This window comes from Nothoprocta perdicaria, unplaced genomic scaffold, assembly GCF_003342845.1.
Source record: "Nothoprocta perdicaria isolate Ctin4 unplaced genomic scaffold, notPer1 scaffold_165, whole genome shotgun sequence".
Lineage (NCBI taxonomy): Eukaryota > Metazoa > Chordata > Aves > Tinamiformes > Tinamidae > Nothoprocta > Nothoprocta perdicaria.
The window spans coordinates 1,658,084-1,679,450 of NW_020454816.1; the positions used below are offsets into that span (position 1 = coordinate 1,658,084).

At 43.6% G+C, this 21,367-nt stretch overlaps 1 protein-coding gene across 1 annotated transcript in view; it reads right to left on the reverse strand.

The window, feature by feature from the left end:
• The window catches only part of TENM2 (teneurin transmembrane protein 2), a 183,223-nt gene that overhangs the window by 106,851 nt on the left and 55,005 nt on the right, over positions 1-21,367 (reverse strand). Inside the window, exon 4 of the mRNA XM_026035681.1 lies at positions 594-707. Within this exon, the coding sequence (XP_025891466.1) occupies positions 594-707 (114 nt within the window). The remainder of the gene's footprint in view (positions 1-593; positions 708-21,367) is intronic.

The following is a 21,367-nucleotide window of genomic DNA, read 5'->3' on the forward strand; positions in this document are numbered from 1 at the left end:
CCATTTTTTCTCTTCTATTGGCACATAGATTTTCTTTAGGAAAAGAATTTCCTTCATTTTTTACATTGCATCTGTTAAAAGTACAACATTATTTACAACAGGTCCAATACTGCATGTTGCTTACGCAGCATTACCAGGATTTCAACTACCATAGCTGAGAGAGAAGAAAACCAGAGACCTGGTCCTGGCTGGGAGGAAAAGATTTTGACTTCCCCCAGGTAGAACAAGGTGTTTCTCCCTTAAGCGGAGCTTTTTCCTCTTTCTTAGACATCCCTAGGTAAAACCTGCCAACAGGAAATATCAAACCCAGCAAAACACACACATACCCGTCGATGGTGCCCTTTCTCATTAGCAGATAGGTTTGCGGAATTTGCCAGATTTGACACACTGCTGCARAGAAGAGCAGAGTCTATTACAGTCACCCCCGGCAGGGAAGCAGCACTGCTCCATCCTGCGGAAAGCAGGAAGCCACCTCGCTAGAGCAGCCTACAGGGAGAGCGGGAAGGTGCCCTGGGGCAGGGCAGGCACCAGGGCGTGCGCGGGAGCCGCAGGCGGCCGCAGGGCCGAGCAGGGCGGCRCGGGCGCTAACTCACCTCTGCCTCCCGCGGGGCCCGCGGGCGCCTCGGCCGCGCCGCCCCGCACGCCGTTGTTGAACGTGTGCCCGTCCGCCGGCTGCAGCTGCCAGTTCAGGCCGAGCAGGTGCATTGCTGCAAGAGACACACGGAAGGGAACATCAGCATCCAGGACACAGGTATTCGGGGAGAGACTGCAGCTATYTCGGATCAAGTATCTCAATGAAAATACAGAGCAGCTTGTCTCGCAGATAGGCTTTAAAAAAAAAAAAAAGACTCATGTGAATCTGTTTCAATATTGCTCAGTAACCAGATCTTCTAAATTGCAGCAATGCAAAAGAAAAACTGCTCATATCCTGGCATATCAAAGGAGAGAGGCAAGCGCTTGGATCAGGCTTTGGCATCATGCCCTAACCTTTTGATTCACAAATTAAAAATACCTTCTTTGAAGCAGAACATTACTACAAAGTTTATTCAAATACCTTGTGATAATTTACATGTTGATTGCAAAATTAGTTTTAGCCCTACGTACACTAATGACACTTTAATTCAATTATTGCGTGTTTATTATAATTTATTGAAATCAACATGTCCAACAGCTTTTGTCTTTGATTTGGAGCTTAAGCTGCCTTGACAAACGCAGGTGTCTGTGAATCCTTTGGCCTGGCAGTTCTCTAATGCAGCAAGTAAAACTTGGCCCCTGTCACAGCTCTGCGTAACGCACCGGGTCGGGGCAGCTCRGCACTGCCCCGCTGCCGCCCCGGGAGTCTCTGGGCATCTGCACCTTGCAGAAACAGAAGCTACTGGAATAGATCTCCACACTTTCATCATGTTATCTCTACCGTCTTCCCAACACAGAGGAAAGCAGGGGAAGGAGCCTGCTGTGCTGTTGTTCTTTACCTTACGTGCATTGTCATCACCCTCCTGTTTATAGGGCTTGCCTCTACCATGAAGGGTTGGCTTTTCAGTTACATACAGTACACTGTCTTCCAGTTAAATACTGTGTTAAAATGGAGACACTGTCATTTTAGGAGAAGAAAACATCAACAATTGTGGGCACCCTTTTAATTGTTCACTTGCACAGTGTCAGTGTCAGATCTGCGTAAGATGAGCAGATATTTTGCGACCAGTGAAGGCATCTGTGGAAGAGTTGGCAGGGTCACCAACGCCCTGGCAGCAGCCCCCCAGCTAAACATGCAGACATCAAGTACCAGGCACAGGAATGGGAAAGTTATCCCAGGGATTGCCATTTGCTGTGCTGATATATCACACAGATAGAGCATCGCTGAACCCCAGGAATCCATTTAGCTGTGACGCATTTGTGGGCATATTCTATCAAAAACAGTCATCGACCCCCCTCCCTTTAAACTCCACTGAAATCCTTCTGTCCAAAATCCTGGAAACYTCTCAGCCTGCAATCCATATAGAGTTTAGCCTCCATTATTCTGGAGAGCAGCAGCTCGAAAGCAAGATAGACTCTACAGCATCCCTTTCCCTTACACATGCCTATCGGCCCAGCAGGTCCCTAAGAACAGTAGCCAAAACCTGGAGATATTTTGGGCAAATGTGATTGGCAAAAAATGCAGATGTCAAATTCATGCTTAATTTAATATACTATTTTTGGCCTAATAGAAAAAAAAATTGCAAAGTACCCAGCATTTTAAAAAAGAATATGAAAAATATATTTTGTTGAGAAATCACTCCACTTCCATTCCTAGAGGATGTCTAGAGTTCCTAGAAAATATACAAAAATTTTACAGGAAAGCAAGCTACATTCAGTTACAATTTCTTTGGTTTTGTCAAAACAAACCTTTTGATCTTGTCTCAAGCAAATTTTTTTTTTTCAATATGACAATAAACAACCCCTGGAGAGTGACAGGCAAGTGTGCGTGAGCTCAAGTGACAGGCAAGTGTGCACGAGGGCCCGGGACGCACAGCAGGTCCCACACACAGCAGGGGTCCACGTGCTGTCATCCGGACCCCTCCTTTAAGCAAACAATAAAAACAAACCCCTAGATAAAAGCAAGTTACAGAGGAGGGTTCRACTTGAGGGTTTTATGCTGCAATGAGGCTCTCAGTGGGTCTATGCAAAGTTGCAATTATTTTTCTTCATTGCAAGTGTAACCACAAATGTAGGTCATGAAGAGATGAAAGTCTGTTGCTTCAAGTAAGACTCCTTCCCTACAACAGAGAGATCAGGAAATCATAACTAATGGTTTGTCCAAGAGAATTACAGTTGCTAACTAGGTAAATTCAGACATGGAATTAAAAAGATCTTATTAGTATGGTATTAAGACAAACTTTGATCCATCTGCTTCCAAGTAGCCGTGGTTTCATTAATAACTCTGCTGCTCTGTGTTTTAATCATAGACGTACATTATGCAGGAGCAATTAGAGCTCCTTCCTAACAGGCCAGGGATTTGAATGTCTGCTCGAGCTCCCTGCAGACATGGGGAGAAGATGACAAATCTCCCTCACACCTCACGTATCCATCAACCTGATCTACAGACTTCCACTAAGACCAACCGAGTCACCAACACAAGGCACGTTCCCCTCCACCTCGGATGCGGGAAGCAAAGCGGGTTGTGGGGCCCGGGCGATGCCCGGCTTGGCACTGCTCTCCGAGCCTGAGGAGCGGGAACCAGGAGCTGCCTCTTCCCTCCTGCTTCAAAATGCCGCGAGATGGTGAATTTATATGATTAACCTTTTGTACTGTTAATCAAACAAAAATGCCTCCAGCAAAGGAATAAGCAGAAGCCCATTTAATTAGAAACACGGGGATCCACTCTGAAGCTGAGCACATGTGTCGGAGGAGAAATCTGAAGTAGTAAATTTGTGTTCACTTCCTAAGGATTCTATTGGGAGATTCTTAAAAACTACAGCTTAAGAACCTCACTGGTTCTGGCTTTGCCTTCCACCCCAAACACGCACATTTTTCTCAAATACTGCCGGGAAGGGCTATATTTTCTCTTATGGAGAGCCCGCTGAGTTGGGATACTCTGCTAGATCCACCTGGTCACACAGATACCCAGGTCTGGCAGTCTCTGACTCTGGCCTGTCAGGTCAGTGACCTGAAACAAAACAAAACAAACAAACACTGATCGATCCCTGAGGCATACAGTGACTGGTGACCAAGCGGTGGTGACCAAGCTCAGAAAGCTCCACTGCCTCCCTCTCTGTGCTTCTGGTATACCATACTAGACCATGTATTTTTATAAGTTGGTACCTTCGGGCTCACCCTTTGCTGAAGATTCCCCAGTCCTACAATGCAGCTTGTGCCAACAGGCAGGATTCAGGCAGCTTCTGCACTTATCCTTCAGGGGCTCCTTTTTCAAGGAAGGTTTGAGCAGATTAATGATTCACTATTTCTCCTATTCCTACTCCATCTGCCTAGGTGAAGCCTGGGAGATAGGCATCACTTGCTTATCTGGAAAATTCAGTATTTTCTAAACTATTCAAAAAGGCAGCAAGTCATACGAGAATTTGGAACGTTTCCTAACACTTGTTTGCCAAGTTGCCATACTTCCTAAACGGCTCCCAAGCACAAGCATTATCCTAAGTCAGCCAGCCAAAACTCTCAGTGATGAATCACGGACACGATGAAAGGTGCTTAATTAAATTTAGGAGCATATCATTCTACCTGGTCAAAGAACTATCTGCACATCTGTTTTTTTTGATATGGTTTGCATATTGTTTTGATGCATGATAATACAAGGGAAGGAAGTCAGCAACAACAAACAGGGAAGGAAGTTAGCATTTTACTCTAGCTTGCATGTAGAGAGAGGTGACCTGGATAAGCTGAAAAGAATAAATGCATCCTGAAAAACTGAAAAAAGTATTTAAACATTACTGCGTACTTAATTTTTATTAAATACTATTGAAATGAGATTCATGACTCTTTCTTCTAGTCTTATTAGTTTCTGATCATGCAACAAAATTCTGAGTGCCAGAACTCATCTTCTGATCGATATCATTATTCATAAGATGACAGTTACTTAAAAGACTAGAGCGCATAGTAGGTTTTTGTTCTACTACTATTTCTCCAGAGAATTAAGTTCAAGTTTAACTCAAGTCACAAGTGAAATGAGTTCAGCAGGGCTACCCCCCAGAGATGATTTGCCCCAATTACAAGACAAACTCACAATTCATCACAACTGACAATCTCTCCTCAGGAGATGCCTGGCACAGGAGCAGGGGGCTCTCAAGGTCACAGGGAAGAAGAGCAGAGGAGCTGCTGCACGAGCAAAACTTCGGGAGCGCCTGCATGGAAGGCCATGGAGTCGCCCTCCCCACCACCACCCGACACGTCACACACACGCACGTTGGCACGCACAGGCAGACCTAGTCGAGCAAAACCCCTCCCGAGGGCCACATTTCCCTCACTTGTCCTCTTATCCGACCACAGGGCAGAGCTAGATTTTGTGAGACTGGGCGATTCTGCCCGTGTTACTTACGTACAGGGTGTCTCGGCACTGTGGGCAGCCAACCCACGTCGATGTCCACAGCATTCGGACTGCACAGTCTGATACATGTCAGACTGATATATATGTCAGACAGTCTGATATATGTCAGAGCGCTCAGTAAGTCGCAGTGCTGTACGGGTGCTGACACCATCCTTGGCTTCGGTCGGTCCGCGGGCCAGCCTCTTCCTGCATTTGCAGGGGGAGGAAGGCACGTGCTGCCAGTCTGCAGCTAGAGCACAGACTGGGACTGCTGTGACAACCGATGGACGGAGCAGTGTCCCAGGGGCCCCTGACGCAGTTACACTAACCCTCTCCACTGTCGCCAGCAGAGAGAGACCACGGATCCTCAAAATTCTATTTCCTCCTGCTAAAAGTGCTCATAAAATCATTATAAAAAATACGAGACTGTTACTTTAGAAAAATAAACCTGAAATTATTGGTGAGAATGACTATTGCCTTTTCTTGCCGGAAAAACAAGGCTCTATCTTCTGAAGAACAGACCTAGTCATGGGAACTTTATATTCTTTTTGTTCCTTGTCATTCTTACAAAGTAACATAGTAAATAGTTCATTCACAGAAAATACCATGTTTTTGGTTCCATTGTGGTCCCTTCAAAATGCTCAAAGGTAAATGCTAGTTCCATGGAAATATCAAAACCAGAAAATTGTTTGCTCACTGCAGGGAACACATTGCTGTCACATGTGGTTTTGTTACACAAGCAGAGCAGAAACAGGCGCACCAGGCTGAGACACCTAGTGTGACTCTGATAGGGATGCCAGAGTTCTCCTGAGGATATCAGCAAAACTCATCACGTGCCCATCACGTTTTTCCAAGGCAAAACAAAAGCCATGGCCACTTGGCTTACTGGGGGGGCATCTGCTATTTGTGCTATGTCACCTACAGGATAGTTGGAACTTGTAGTTCAGAAAGGTCTATCATTTGTTATGATAGAGGTGCAAATACAAGAAAGGCTGTGCAGCGTAGGGATGAAATCTGCTACTCACACGGCACTAGTCAAAGCAAGGGCTGAACTGGAAACTGCATAAAGACTTTTACGCCCTGCACTGTCCCAAAGAACACCCCTACCTAGGTACCAGCCCAGGCACTTTAAGGAACATTTCGACCAATCCATCACGAGCAGTCCTTGAATTTTTATGCCAAAAAACATTTCCTAGAAACTGTATTTTTGTTAGGGACCCTAGAGAGAAAGCTTCAGCACCTCTAAATAAGCTACGAAAGTAGGATGCAAAATGGCAACTGCTGACATGCCACCAAGGTCAACTTTGCTTCACAGGACCTCCATCTAACCCAACTGTTCACCACTGCAGCTGGAAATACTCTCAGCACTGTCGTTAGCAGCAAAGCAGAAGCAATTACGAGAGGACTCTTTTCAAAGCACATTCTTAGAGATCTCAGGGATATAGGCGATAACAGTTCAAATTCTCCTGAGAATGAATTTCAGATGTTATAACCAGAGATTGAAGTTCAACTAAAAGAACTGGTTGGAATAACAATACGTAGGGACTTTGTGAACTCAGGTTGTAAGATTAATGACTAAGAAATCCTCACACCTTATTTAAAATATTGCGATGCGCTCCTGATCAAACTGTGATCTTCTATTGGTCAATATTCAGTTGTTCTCAGGAAAGGTTAAAGTAATATTTTAAAAAAGATAATGTGATCTAAATTTATTATTACTATTTTTATCTATGCGTAGAGAAAATTGTGTATTGACCACGGCTCCTCAAGTTCAACAGCTGAGATGGTTCTCTTTCATGGTCCTGAATTCTCAATAAAAACAAGCTTCTCTTAATCCATAGGCTACTTGGTATGCGCTAATCTTCTTAATACATTTACATTAAAACTACCTTCGGGAATTCAATTTAGAGCATTACCAAAACACATAACTTCAAAAATTAACAGGATTACACTGTTCTCATTACAAGAACAGGCATTTCTGCATTATAGTTGGAGAGCACAACGAAGAACCACTCTTCTGGCTGGTATTTATCCGACCTGTAACATCCTCAATTCCTGCAGCCTTTTTCCCCCCCCAAATCTGCAATGGTAAAAACGTAGAATTCTTTGACTACAATGCGCCACCTGCCTATTTTTATATTGTGTTATATATACATATTTCTTTCCACTTCGCCATCAATTGAATTAAGCTGGTGCTGTTACCCTACTACATTTCCACTGTCTACTCTTCCTCTCGCTAAACGTACCTGCATTCTTCAGCAGTTTTACTTCCATATATCTTGCAGGTCTCCAAAGAGAAAAAACAGAGTCTGCATTTTCTTACTACATGGGGAATGCTTGCAGGGCTGACTGCACAATAAATTTATGGAACAACAAACACCAGGCTACAGGATCTGCTAGCGTCTTCGCAGCTGCAGAGCAAACCCAACCCTTCACTTCTCTGATCCCAGAGCAATTTTATAAAGAATTACATTAAAAGCTGAATTGCTTGGCTTCCCTCTCTGAAAAAGAAGCAGAGAAGTCCTTATTTCTGCTTCTGCCCTCTTTTTAACGGGAGTACTTGCAGTGCAAGAGGGGAGAACATCGTTGCCTTCATGGGAGCAATGGTGCTCACCACACAGATACGGGGCCTTTCTGAAGGCACAGTGGAAAGAAAAGGTGACTTTGTGCAATCCCTAATGGCACTAAGCAATCCTTGGGGAGGGCTTCACCCTCAGCATGTAAATTCAACTGTTGAAGACGTGGCTTTTGCTTTAGCAAACATCCAAACCCAGAAGCATTTTATAGAATTACCACAAAGATCTGGGAATGGATGTATTGCTATTAGCAGCAGCAGAACTTCTGCTGCGCTTTATTAATTGCTTTCCTTTGAATAAATGGTATTACACATGAAAAAAGAGATGGAAGCAGGACTAAGATGTTTGTCAGTGTGTTCATAGGAATGAAATAAGAGAATATAATAAAAAGCAGATATATATATATATATTTTTTTTTTTTTTTAAGTTGGCCACCCCCTCATGCCTGAACGGACTGATTTCTTTCCCCATGTACATCAGTAAACGCAACGGAAGGAATTTTCAAAGCACAGCATGAAAAATACACCTACAAACATGATTTGGAGGTTCATGTGCCACGCAATGCTTTGAAAGCTTATTCCTCTATGTCTATATTCCATCTTTCCACTTTCAAAAAAACTTGAAAACCTGGCACACACTTGGAGTTACTTGATGAAGGCGCAAGTGAGGACCTGGCACATGCTCAAAGTGCCACAGCCAGAGCTCCAGACCACAGAAACGAGCTGCACCTCGGACTGCCCTTAATTCCCCCCTCACTGCTCTAACCGCAACTGAGAAAATTCCCGCTTGATGCTTTTTGACTTTTCCCTTTCCAGTCCTCTTTACTGAAATGTTTTGATTTGGTGCCACTCTGCGAATGAATTGTTGCCACAAGAAGGATGACAGCATTGCGGGCTCCCTTCAGAATCAGGAGCTGCGTGGCAAAGACCTAACGGGAGAAGCAGGACGCGGTGCCCGTTCATCCATTCTCCTGACAGGCCATAGATTGCACAGCGTGGACAAAACTGGCACAAGATTAATCAGGTGTAATCAGTTCCTGAGACTCTATAAGATTAGCTCACTTCTCATGGCAGCTTCAAGAGCCAAGACAGTCTGCTATCTTTAAAAATATTATAATCAAGTGTTTATATTCTTATTTACCTATTGCAGCATCACCCTGCCTAGAAGGTCCAAAATCCACATTAAAGAGTATTTGCTTCAGCCACCTTTGGAAGACAGTGGGAACAGCAGAAAAGGATCCTCTTGTCAAAAGCACAGTGGAAGTCCTCATTTCTATGAAAAATTGTGAGCATTTAACTTTAATACAAAGTAAATTGAACTCAATTTTAATTTTGCAGGTAAAAGATACCGTTATCATGAATAAAGTATGCAACTCATCTCTATTCTATTTCTAAGAGGAGGAAGAGCACAGTCGAGACCTGAAACTGCCATTTCCAGGAATATAGACAAGTTTACATTTCGAACAATTGATTTCCTTTCAATATTATTTCTAACTCTAAAGGATATCATGTCAATCATTTATTAGACTTGTGACCATTTTCCCAAACTGCAACATGGTGCCCTAATCTCTACACTTCGAGACTTGATTTCTTTAGTTATAGTTATTTTCCCAGTGGTGAGCTTGGCTTATTTTTCCCTCCCCAGTAACTAACAGAGCCCCTCGAAGCTTGCTTTGCATCCTGCATAGCATCTCGGCCTCGCAGCAGGAATCCCAGCACAGTTAAGCATGTGCACCCTGCAAGCAGGGCTATGATTTCAGCATCATCACACTAATACAAAGTACATAAATAAAAACAAACAAACAAACAAAAAYCCCAGAATAACCAGAGAAATCAATGAAGGATTTATATGGTGCTAACATTTTAGGTTTAGACCACTGCCTTACTGTTAGGTTGCAGGTTTTTCAATTGCAGCAGTATACATTTCACAGGGAACCTGTGCGTGTGGGCCTGCTCACACACAATCTGCACTTACATTACCAAAATGTCCTGCAATGCAACTAATCAGTGAAAACAMAAACAAAGCAAAAGAAAAAAAAGAGAGAGGAGAGASTGAGGGGAGAGAACAAGGGGAGAAAAAAGGAAAAAAATACAATAAGCTCGCACATGCATTTCATGCATTTTAAGTCATGATAGGACACTACAGGCTTCAAATTAGTCCGTTTGAAGCACCACTACCTTTCCTGAAGGTAGAAGGCTCTGTTTATGTTTGSATATCTCAATCTCAATTCATCTAAGTACTACCACTACAATACAAGCTTAGGACAAATAATTAAATAGTAATACGAGCTATTACTTTCCCTATGCTTTCTTAAGATGCCTTTTATCCTATGGGTTTTTATAGGTACCTCACAATTTGCCACTCTTTTCAATACAACAAATGCCACAGCAGAGATGATACAAATCACTGCTGCGGACGGAGCTGCTGTCGACACCAGGGCGTCTGATACCCGCTCGCTGGGCGAAGCTTTGTGCCCCAAACAGCTGCTGCCCGAGAAGCCCCTTGCACTGCCCGAGGCCAGCAACGCAGGCTGCAGCCTTGCTGAAAAGCAGGGCCCGCTGCAATCGAGGGCAAAAGCGGCACCGACCTCACTGTACACGATTAAGGAATCACAGAATAACTTTTGAGCTACATCATGCAGCCCCAGAAAACTTTTGCCAGAAATAAGCTCAATTATAGACACTACACAAAGCCTAAGTGAATTATATCAAATAATATAACATTCTTAAATACATTTAGCTGTCATTTAACAACATCAATAAAATAATGAGAAATTGTCCTCCAAAGAGAAAATTACTTACACTAATATTTTCAAATGAGAGGAGAAAAATATAATATATATTAGCTAGAAGTGCTCAGCAGTTGTGCTTGGTACATAATACCCAGGCTCCCCTTCTTATTTTAACTTCTAGTTGGCCACTAATCCAACCAGGACCTTTGTTTATTTGACCAAAGCAGCAGTGAACATTAAATATTTTAAAATTTAAATGATTTTCAAAATTCCACCTGGTATTTCAGCCTTACTCCTCCCTACGTCTTGAGACGTCCCTAGCGTCTCAACGCACTTTGCAGCTAACGGGCATGATTCGATTGTAAGAACTGCTTCAGCTGGAGGCAGGAGGCAAACGCGGTGGCACAGCTGCTTTCTGTGCAAACTGAAAACTGTTTTGTACAAAAGAAATTTATTATCCTTTTGAGTATTTGCTTCATCTTGGAAGCAGGTATCAAAGCTGGTCCTCAAAAATGTACAGGAAAAATGACTGGAAGCTCCTCCGTGTCACTGCATCTGGCAAGTTTCCACAGTGTATTTAGCTGCTCCCTGCACAACACTGCTAATATTTAAGTACCCAGGAAGTGTTACAGCTGAGAATTGTTTCCTTCAGTATTAATTTGTGCAAGACATATTTGATTTTATAGTCCAACAGAGAAAATCTGCCTTGTCTCCTGGAAGTGGCTATCCATACTAATTAGTGAGAAACAAAATATATAAAAATATTTATTTTCCTAGAATATGTAGAGAAAGTAAATTGAGGACAATATAAACCTTTTATTCATAAATCTTTACACACCTCATCTTCCAGGACAGCTTTAAAAAAAAAAAAAAAAAAAATCTGTGATAACAGCCACAAACTTGCTTCCCCATTTTTCCATTTATATTATTTTGGAGTTTTAATAACTATATCCTTTAAGAAGTCAACTATAGCATTACATAGGATTCACATAACTCTAGTTCAGGGTTGCTAGCTGTTCTTCCAAAATCTGTTTCAGAAATCTGCTTACATCCTGTGTTTTTGCAGACTTTGCATAAGCTGCAGCTCTCAATTCATTCTTGAAAAGTAGGTACTTGACCATTTGCATTCAAAACCTCAGAGGCAGCTTTTCAGTTCACAGGCAGGATTAACAAATTTCCATCCCTATCCTGCATTATGAAACCGTAGGCAAAACCAGCTCCCTTTTCAGAGGGGACTTGGGAATGGCAGAGCCTCTAGGGCAGAGAGCATCAGCAAAACAAGCTGCTTTCGTGCCGGGCTTCCTAAAATGGTAYGCTACCCAATGTGATAAATTATAAAGCTGAAAAGATCAGATACTGTTGTGAGTGGTGTGACTGTGGCAAACCAGGGAGCTATGAGAAGGGAAGACAATTCACTCTGCTCTATACTTCTCAGTCACACCCAGGAAATTCTCGGAATCTTTACTCAACCAATTCTGTATTTGTAGCGTTTTGGGGACTGGTCTTGCCCATTTTAGCAAGCCAGACACAGTCCTCTCGCTTCCTCCCTGGCAGACAGCAACGGGAGGGACTGAAGGAGCTGGGGCTAAGCACTCATAGTGAAAAAAAAAAAAAAACAGAGGATGCTGCAATAATTGTCCTGAGAGGCTAGAAAGGAAACAGAGTCTATGCTGACAGCTTAGCTCAGCGGGAACTCTCATTTTTCACACGGAGCTAATTAAAAACTGAAATTAGTTAAATATGGAAATGACACTTGCAAGCACTTTAGCTGAATTCTGGCAAAATCCCTCCAGAGTGCTGCGACACTACCTGCTGCTTCCTAACTCCCCAACTGAATTTCACAGCTAAAAGGCTGAGCAAAGGGAAAGTTATTAGCGAGCTTTCCAATTCAGAATGTGTCTGTAAAATTCCAAATTAAATTTCATGGTAGTCCTTTCAGTAACGGGGACATACTGTGGAGCCCAGGGATAGACACGGTGCTCACATGAGCACTTGCTGATTCTGGCTGTGCCTTTAGGCCCAGGCTGGTTGTGCCGGTGCCGCGCAGCGCCCAAGGGGAGCAGCGCCCCRGGGCTGCAGCGATAAGACCGGAGTCGTTATTTGGAGAGCACGGACACACAGTGGGTAAGGGAGCAGCTTTCACAATTTAACAGCACAAATTTCTCAAAAATCGGAAGCCAGCAACCAAAATACTTCATGCTTCATGATTTTAATTTATATTTGCAAGCACTGAACAGACTCGCAGAGAAGAGCCTATAGAGGCTCTGCACTATATTACTATAGAGGCTCTACACTGTATATTACGCTGTACATATATATCAGTACTTTACAGGCTAGGTAGTAGTAAAAAGCATTCCTGTATAYGTAAATGGGCAGAAAGAACCAAGGGACTGGCTATGCATACAAGGCATGATGACTGACACGAGCTTCTCGAGCAAAGCACCACGTGCATTTCACTGCAGAACACATGACTTGCCGAGCATGCATAAAAGCAAGGGTATTCGCCCAAGGGCAAATATGATTTCTGAAAGCAATTTAACGAAATCCGCCCACGGAGCAGATCGTTTTGGATCCATATCAAGGCATTCAGCGGAGCCAATCGCTTGCAAAACAACTGCAGCGGTTTGATTTTATTGTTTTTCCCACATTCCCTCCCTTTCCCCTTGAGGGATCCCGTCCCACTGGCCCACAGCCATTATTGCACCAACAAATCTGTGTCTAGGAAGCCAGCGAAAGGCACCCGGCCACAGAGCTCCAATGCCGGCGTCGCTCCCGTCTGCTGGCGGGAGCAGCGCGGCGCCCGCCTGCCAACCTCCCTTCCCTGGCAGCCTCCGCTGTAATCTGCGTATCACAGCCCGGCTTTGCTAGGCCAGGGCCTTGAAACCATCTCGGCTTCCCCAGCTGGAGGGGATAGGCTGCAGCTGCACCATCACACCCTCTTATTTTATTGAATTTTAAATGTGCCGTTTCAAAGCAGTCCAAAGGATTTTGCCCAATGCCTCAGCTCAGTAAAACCACTGCTACCATCTGCAGCAGGCTTCCTAAATTTGACGCACTTAAACACAGGTGACAGGACAGGAGCTTTCACAGGAAGGACTGACACTAACYGAACAAAGCTGGGTATGCCCCATATCGGCACAGAAGGAACTGTGTGGCCTCCAGCCCAGGGCTCACAACAGTGCTGGGGATAACAGGAAGTTCCATTTTAAATTATTTCTTAAATTATGTATTTTTTAATGGTAAAAAAGGAAGCACCTTATTAGAGTTTCAAATGCCTTTAGAGCCTGCTACTCTAAAGCGCAGAATATGATAAACCTGGACTCCTAACATGTGGTTTGTTACGAAATTCAGAATCTAGCAACCTGACGCCTCTGCAAAGCTGGTGCAATTCGGACGAGGTCACTCTGTCCAAACAAASAAAATGCAGAGGCAGCTTGAGCCCCCTCAGGCTGTACGTTTAATAATGCCCCTTGCTTAATCATATTCACCTTCAAACATCTCAGATCATCTAACTATGCAYACACATAGCCTTGTTTATATGCTGCTCTAAAACAGAGGACAAAACCAAGATTGCAGTGAAGTGCTACCACATGTTGACCCTAGTTTGGTCCCTAGTTTGGGGTTACGCTTCTATTAAACAGCAGAACTAGAAATGCCCAGAAAGGGCAGCGGCTAAAGAATGATAGATACCTGGATGCCCAGGGGATACATACAGACACACCGATCCCCTACAGCTTCTGCATTGCCAACAGAACACATACCTGCCAGCTAGGAAACAACTGATGTCTCCCCATCAGAATGCCATCCAATTGTGCTGCCAGCAAGCACAGGCGAAAGATTCAATTCCCTATCCAGCAGTTGTCCATGCAGACAGTCCAGTTAGGAGAGGCATGACTGACAGGTACAAGCTTAAAACCTGCAGGGACACAAACCTGGCTGGCTGTCAGACGAGCCCGAGGCTCCGGCGGGGAAGCAGAGGGTGCCGGCCAAGGGCCTTGGCACAGCGGTGTCTGGGTGCCCGCRCTCCCTCAACGGCTCCTACAATTAATTCGCTTCACACTGAGCAGGCTGKTGGAGCTGGATTTAGGTTTGTGTTGCTTCAAGTCCTGCTCTAAAACCCTGTGTTGAGTGAGGATACATCACATCACTAGCAGCTTCTTTTCTTTGGGGATTTTAATAGCATTGTATTAGTGTATTAGCTATAGGAGTAACAAGATCAGCTAACCTGAGAGAAATTATTTTCATTTTGCTCTTCTCTTTTTTTTTCCCCCTACTTCTCATCTTACTGAACATACTCGCTAAAAGCCAGAGCCTAGTGTGGGGAGTGACAGGCAGAATAGGGGAGTCTGGGGAAGCACAGATACAGTCAGACAACAACCTGAACAGCAATCATGAYACTAGACACTGCCCCTTTTGGAAGACTCCTACAGAATAAGCTAGAAAAAACTTCCTGGAAAGGACAACACACCTTCCCATCAGCTTAGGATCGCCTGACACTGGCACATTTCAAATCTAAATGCTAATAACACGAACCTTTACTCTCGCAAGTGCTTTGTGCTCTACTCAGCACATGACATAAATCTGGGATAAAGCCTAAGTCACGCTTTCAAGGGGGACATCACCGCAGACAACTGCTTTTGTCACTAACCCTCCTGTGGAAGTATTTACTCAGGAGGAAATGAATAGAGCCTTAAAGGTGAGAAATTAGGACTGAGCGTTTTCAACTTCAGGCATTTAAGTAATTATTCTCTTGTTCTTGTCCCTCCTTACGCCTTTGCATACGGCAAAAAAATAACAAGGCTGAAGAATGTGAATCAAAGGAAAAATTCTGAGTCTGACATCCTCTTTGTGGAAGGAAGAAAAGAGGAGGGAGCTAAGAGGGCCGACAGACATTCACTATAGAAATGTATTATTTCTATAACCAACATGCCTTATCTAGACTAAAGCAGTGAGAGGCAGGGGATTGCGTGCACCGAGCACACACGTTACAACCATCTTTGCCATTCTAAAGCGATCCAATGTTTGGGAAATGCAGCACACGCAACTCCGCAATGTCACCCTGGTGAAACACCCTGAAACACCTGCGGGCAGAGGAAGCAACGGGACTGGGACGGTCCCCCACAGCGGGGCCACCCAGGGGTGCCGGTTCCGGGACCTCAGCAGAGCAGCTACTGCAGAGCCATGGGCAAGACCAGGACTCCTGAGATCATCRCTGAGGCTGTGCCTGAACTGCTGCCTCACACAGCTCTTCCTCCTTAAAAAGGGCCTAAAGTTGAGTCATTCCCTAAGAGACACTTGCTGAATGCAGTGTCCGTGGTGGGAACGACGTAGTTTTTGCCCTATGAAATGATTCTGGCCTTCTAGGTACTTTAAGCCATTAAATTAATTCCTTGAACTGTAAAACTTTAGTCAAGGTCATTTACAAACGCGAAGCTTAGGTTTAATTATGCTTCATTACTGGATGACACAATTACGAGAAAAAGCTGTTTTTATAACTTAACAGTCCTTCCCCCTAGGTTATCAATTTTTAAGTGCAGGGCAAGAAAGCGATTGTGCTTTTGCGAAAGCCATAAGACATAAATGTTTCAGATCAGTTTTACTACAGAAAAGAAAATATGTTTCTTTTAAAGCTATGATTTTACATAACAATTCTTTTGATTTTTCTTTAGGTACCATAAATGCCAATCAGATAACTGCCTACATTTCACTGCGGAGCCAGTCATTCCTGCATCTCTTTGCTGCCCCATTGGCGTACGGCAATTATTTGCAATGCAGTTATTTCAGAGCGAACGAGGACTAATGCAATCACAAATCAAGCCCAGATTATTTTTATGACAATTCTACTACAGCAAAACCTCAAATATAACCCAGTGAGCCACCGATCACAGCGATACTTCAAAAAATATATGCAACAGTATATATTAAGAAAAATTACCTTTCAGCCTCTATCTTAGCCTATGATACCAAAGCACAGAGAATAAACCTCCAAACTCTTATTATTGCTATATGCTAAAAGGAAGCTTTATTTAGAATAGCCTTCCAGCACTCAYGTAGCCCCTCCTGGCCTGGATTCCAGCACATTCTGGTCACAACTGGCACATTCTGTCAGTGACCAGCACATTCCAGCAATTCCCCAGGACGCAGGTGCGGCATCACTGATCTGCTCCAGCCCAGAGCCCTTCCAGCTCCTGGGAATTTCCCCCCGGCAGCACCAGAGCCCTGGCACTGCCCAAGCAAAACAGGCCCGAGCCACCTCGRACGCAGAGCAGCCAGAGGCACCGCGGACCGGTGAGAGAGGAAGAGCAAATGGTGCAGGAAACATGGAAATCATCGCGGGAGACTAAAGTGCTTGCACACCATCCCCTGTTAAATATCCTGGTGCAGGAGCTGTCAAATACTGTCAAACGCTCTAGCTAAATRTACGAGCAATTCTCAAGCAGTCACAGCAACATTATTTTTGTTGTATCTAAGGCACTGACACCCTATACTTTGAGTTGGCAAAAATTAGAAGATAAAACATAGTAACACTGTTTTTCTTCCTCTTTCTAAAAGACAAATATGAACGTATCATTACCAAAAAGATTTCTTTCCCTGAACGCGAGCACTACAGAGGAAAGCAAGCTCTGCACAACCTGCCCCTGCAAATGCTCCCCATCCATCACCGAGGGTTTCCCTGCCGGAGACACACGGGGTCCCAGGTCAAGGCCCTGCTGCACCGGCTGCTGCAGGACTCGCCTCCCTTCGGCTCCCATTCGGCCTCCTAGGGCATCTTCTAGCAGTTGATCCAGGTACTATGGATCATGAAGCACTTGGGAAGGGCTCCATTATGAATCTGTATTGACAAAACTCATGGGCTTTGGGGAGAAGACAAAAGACAGAAAGGAGGACTCACTATCTTTGGATCCGTGACCTATTGGCAGAAACCCTCAGGAAGCAGCACATGAAGGCTGCGGATTCAAGCAATATTGAATTTTTTAGTAGCACAATACAATGCACACCAATGTAACACCAGAACACAAGCACTTAGACAGCAAGCTAGAAAGCAGTAAAACAAGAACTACCCAGCTGTGTTTCAATTTGTGCACATCAACAAGCAAACTTGTACATTTCTATGCTAACTCTGCAGGCAAATGGAAGAATAAAAAACTAGATAAAACAAAAAACCCACAGTTCAGCTGAATTGAATTTTAATGACTATGAAGAAACAATCTAGTTCTATTTAATCTGTATCATGGAAACAAACAGTGACTTATTGCAGTTTTGCAATGTCTCTCCTACACTTCTCCTCTATACAATCATTAAAATTATAAAAAACAATTTAGGAACGCTGGCAAGCAAACCTGCCTTCAAAAAGAAAGTATCAGCAGTATTCACATCTCCTAATACATTATCATCCCCAAAGTCTTTTCAGTTTTGCAGTAGTAACATACAAGTTACTTGCCTTGGAATTAGGCTCAATATTCCTGTAAATTCTTAAATGAAAAGACACGTTATTGCCACTAACAGTGMCAAAGAACTACTTTCACATCTGACAGCATTGAAAAGATATGAAGTATCAGATGTAGAAAATGGCTAACCAGAGGTAACTAGCTAGCTAGCTAGCTAACTAGTACTACAAAATGGCTAACTAGAGGTAGGGAAGGGCAGGATACCGTGATAGGAGAATCATTCTAAGAGCTTTGCTGAGGCTTAGCGTTCGCTCCCTCCTGGAGAAAGGCAACTGGTATGGAAACGTAACATGCTGCTCTTTCGCTTTGCTCCATAAAMTTCTTTTTACCAAGTTATATTGGAAATAAAATGAAACTTGACTTGTTCACTTTAGCACAGATCATTAATATAAAATATTAAATTATTATTGCAATAGTTTCTACCACATTAGATCATGCTTTAACTCATTTGAGTTTTTAAAATGAATATATTGCTAATAAAACCCGCTAGACAGACAGTCCCAAAAAATGATCCCAGAAACGGATATTCATCATTTGCTTGCCGAATGGGAATCTCTCAATGCCTCTTTCTAAGTACTCCATCTCCAGTCCTGCTCTGAGGAAACTGCTCCTTTACCATTAGCTATTATGGGAAAATAAAATAACTCGTCGGAAAGAAGAGTAAAAAGTGACTCGGCAGTAAAGTGCCCCAAGGCTGTCATAKCTGCTATCACAGCAACAACCACTGGGTTAACCTAGTATCATGGACTTGATTCTCATCTGCTTTCTCATGGGAGCTAATGAGACACAAATAGTGTCTGCAGGAACCAGGCGCTAGCTGGCACATAATTGACAGGGAAAAGAGTAAAGAGCATCAGATGCAGCGCGTGGGGAAGCCGAGGGTCTCTCAGATTTGGTAAGTGCTGTGTGACTCATGGCGATGCAAGYGACACCAGGACGCAGCTGAAAGCCTGGGAGCAGCTGCACTGCCCGGGGCGGGTGGCAGCGCTGCCTCTCCCTAGCAAACAGCCGGGAAAGCAGCCCTGCGACCYGCAGGGACCATCATTTGGGGCTCGAAATAAAAACGGTAAGGGTATGCCGGGAGAGGAAGCCTTGCACTCTAAAGSACCAGAGGGCGATTTTGGCTCCAGTCGGAACCACGCTGTGGTGTTACAGCCATCTCCATGGAGTATAGTCATCTAGAAAGTTACAAAAATCCATATTCAATGTCCCATAATCAATATTCCAGTCTTTAATGATRTATGGTATATAGCAATATACCATATTCTTCATTAGAAGAATCAGGAAAATGCTATTTATTCACAATTAAAAGTGTTGAGTTGTGGATTGGAATATCTGGCATTCAGTAAAAGAAAATAATATTAAAATGTTATTCCAAACAAAACTCCATGTGAAGAAAAACTAGGTTCGTATTTCTTCAGAAAGGGAATGTGGAATGGATTTCCTATTATTATTCCAGCACTCAGCAAGGAAGCAGCTACATTACCTGCACACAAACCAGACCCGAGTTGTCAGCCGCACTTTAGGAGCTCCCGGCAGCCTGTTTTCACAAACCCCACACGCTTCCTGTAGTGCTGGTTATTACACTTAACTACCTGAATATAAAGCCTAACACTGTTCAGAGAGGACACTCACCACTAGCAAACTCAATTCTTGCAGTAATGTAAAATATATACATTACTGAAACTCAATTTAGTCATCTAGAATGTAGGAATAACAACATTTACATTCCCCAGGGTAAAGTGCTTATAAGCGAAATGAGCATTAAGTCTCACTGGTCTGAATTCCAGAAAACAGTGAATTATGTGCTTAACTTGAAGCACGTTTTTAAGTCTCATTGCATTGAAATAAATAATTCCATAAAGCAAGAAATAAAACTTTTGTCTTTCTTTTCAATTCCCTCAACCATCATTAGTCACTAAAAGCTAATTTAGCCTATTTAAAGAAAAAAATGATTCCGTTTTTGGCTCCTCAGTGCCAAAATTAATCAAAAGCAGCATGATTCCATGTTTAATTTCAATTATAGCAGCTATTACTTCGCAAATAAATAATACTTAAGGAAAATTTTATTGCTTCTAAATAAGATTTTCACTTTTTCTGGGAGAAAATAAAATTCAGAATAAACTCATAATGGCTTCTACATAAACTCTTTTTGAATTACGATGCAGCCACAGACTATATGCTTTCCCTTACTAAAAATCAAAGCACATAATTAAAAGAGCCTTTTGTTGAATATCTGGGTCAGCCAGAAGACATCCACACAGTCAAGAATTAAAATGCTAATAAGGAAATACAATTAGGGGAAAAATGATATCATTATGACTGTGGTGATAAAAAGAACCTATCAACCGCTCCAGCGGCAGAGCCAGGGCCGGCCAGCCCAAGGCAGAGGGCAGGGGAGCTCCGTTGGCAGTCCTGGAAGCTGCTTTATTTCAGCCGCAGGTGAAGGAGCCGGGTATCCCATTTCCAGCTAGATTTACTACGGGAATAGCAGGATTTAGCCCCACCTGCTCCTCTGTGCCTGGGACACCGGCGCTATTGGTTTCCCTCGGGCAGCATCACAGCCCATTTTGAACGTGCAACCTCATACAAGAGACTGACGGTGCCGGAGAGAGACAGGGCGCGGTGGCTGCACCGCCGCCAAGCRCAGGGAAGACACGGATGCTCCAAACCCAATGCCCTGGCACCAGKGGGGACGCAGGGGAGCCCCACTCGTGCTGAGATGCCCCGAGGGTGCAGGGGGGTTGCACTTGATCATCTAGAAGTCCMTTCCAACCGTAAGGATTCTACGAGTGCACAGGCAGCTGYGCCGTACCCTGGCTGGGGACACGGAGGGAAAGGTTTGCTCTAAAGCTTTAGAGGTGCCTGGAGAACAGTCAGCCGGAGCTGTGCACAACCAAGGGCTCTTTCTAAATCCATACCGTTAAAATGAGGGATTGGTCCCAGCTTCATAACACTGGGACAAACTGCTCTATTACTTAAAGATTTTCCCAGCGCGCTCTTTCAGGAAAACATATACAAGGAATGGCAGCTTTCTGCAGAGCCAATCGAGGGGTAAAACTGTTGGCCTTTATCCAGATTTATTGCTCAATAAGGAACCTTACGTATGTTATACTAAAACTTGTGCAAGACACTGCCCTGAATTGATAACAGAGAAAGGTCTAAGTCACAACAAAATATCTTACTGATTATAAAAGAGTACAATTTTGTAACTCATTACAAGCATCAGTTACCAACATCTGTTAGATTAGTCCAAAATATTAATCACCCTGGGATTTTGTGAACAGCACCAAATAAAATCAAAGTGCATCCAGTTACTTGCCTCAGCTACTCTTTTTTTGTTGTTGTTGTTATTTTTCAAGTTCACGAGGACAAAAAGCTTCTCCTTCCTTGCTGCAGAAAAGCCTACACAAACTGTGATCATGTCACCCATTCCTGACTTGACTTAGAGGTGCGGTTCCAGCAAGGCTCACAAGGGTGCACATGGCAGAATACAGTCAAGAAYATGTCTGAGGTAAAATACTAACACACAAAATAAGCAAGCTACAAAACAGGGGAAATATTTATGAGATTTTCGTCATTTGGTCATTCTACAGTA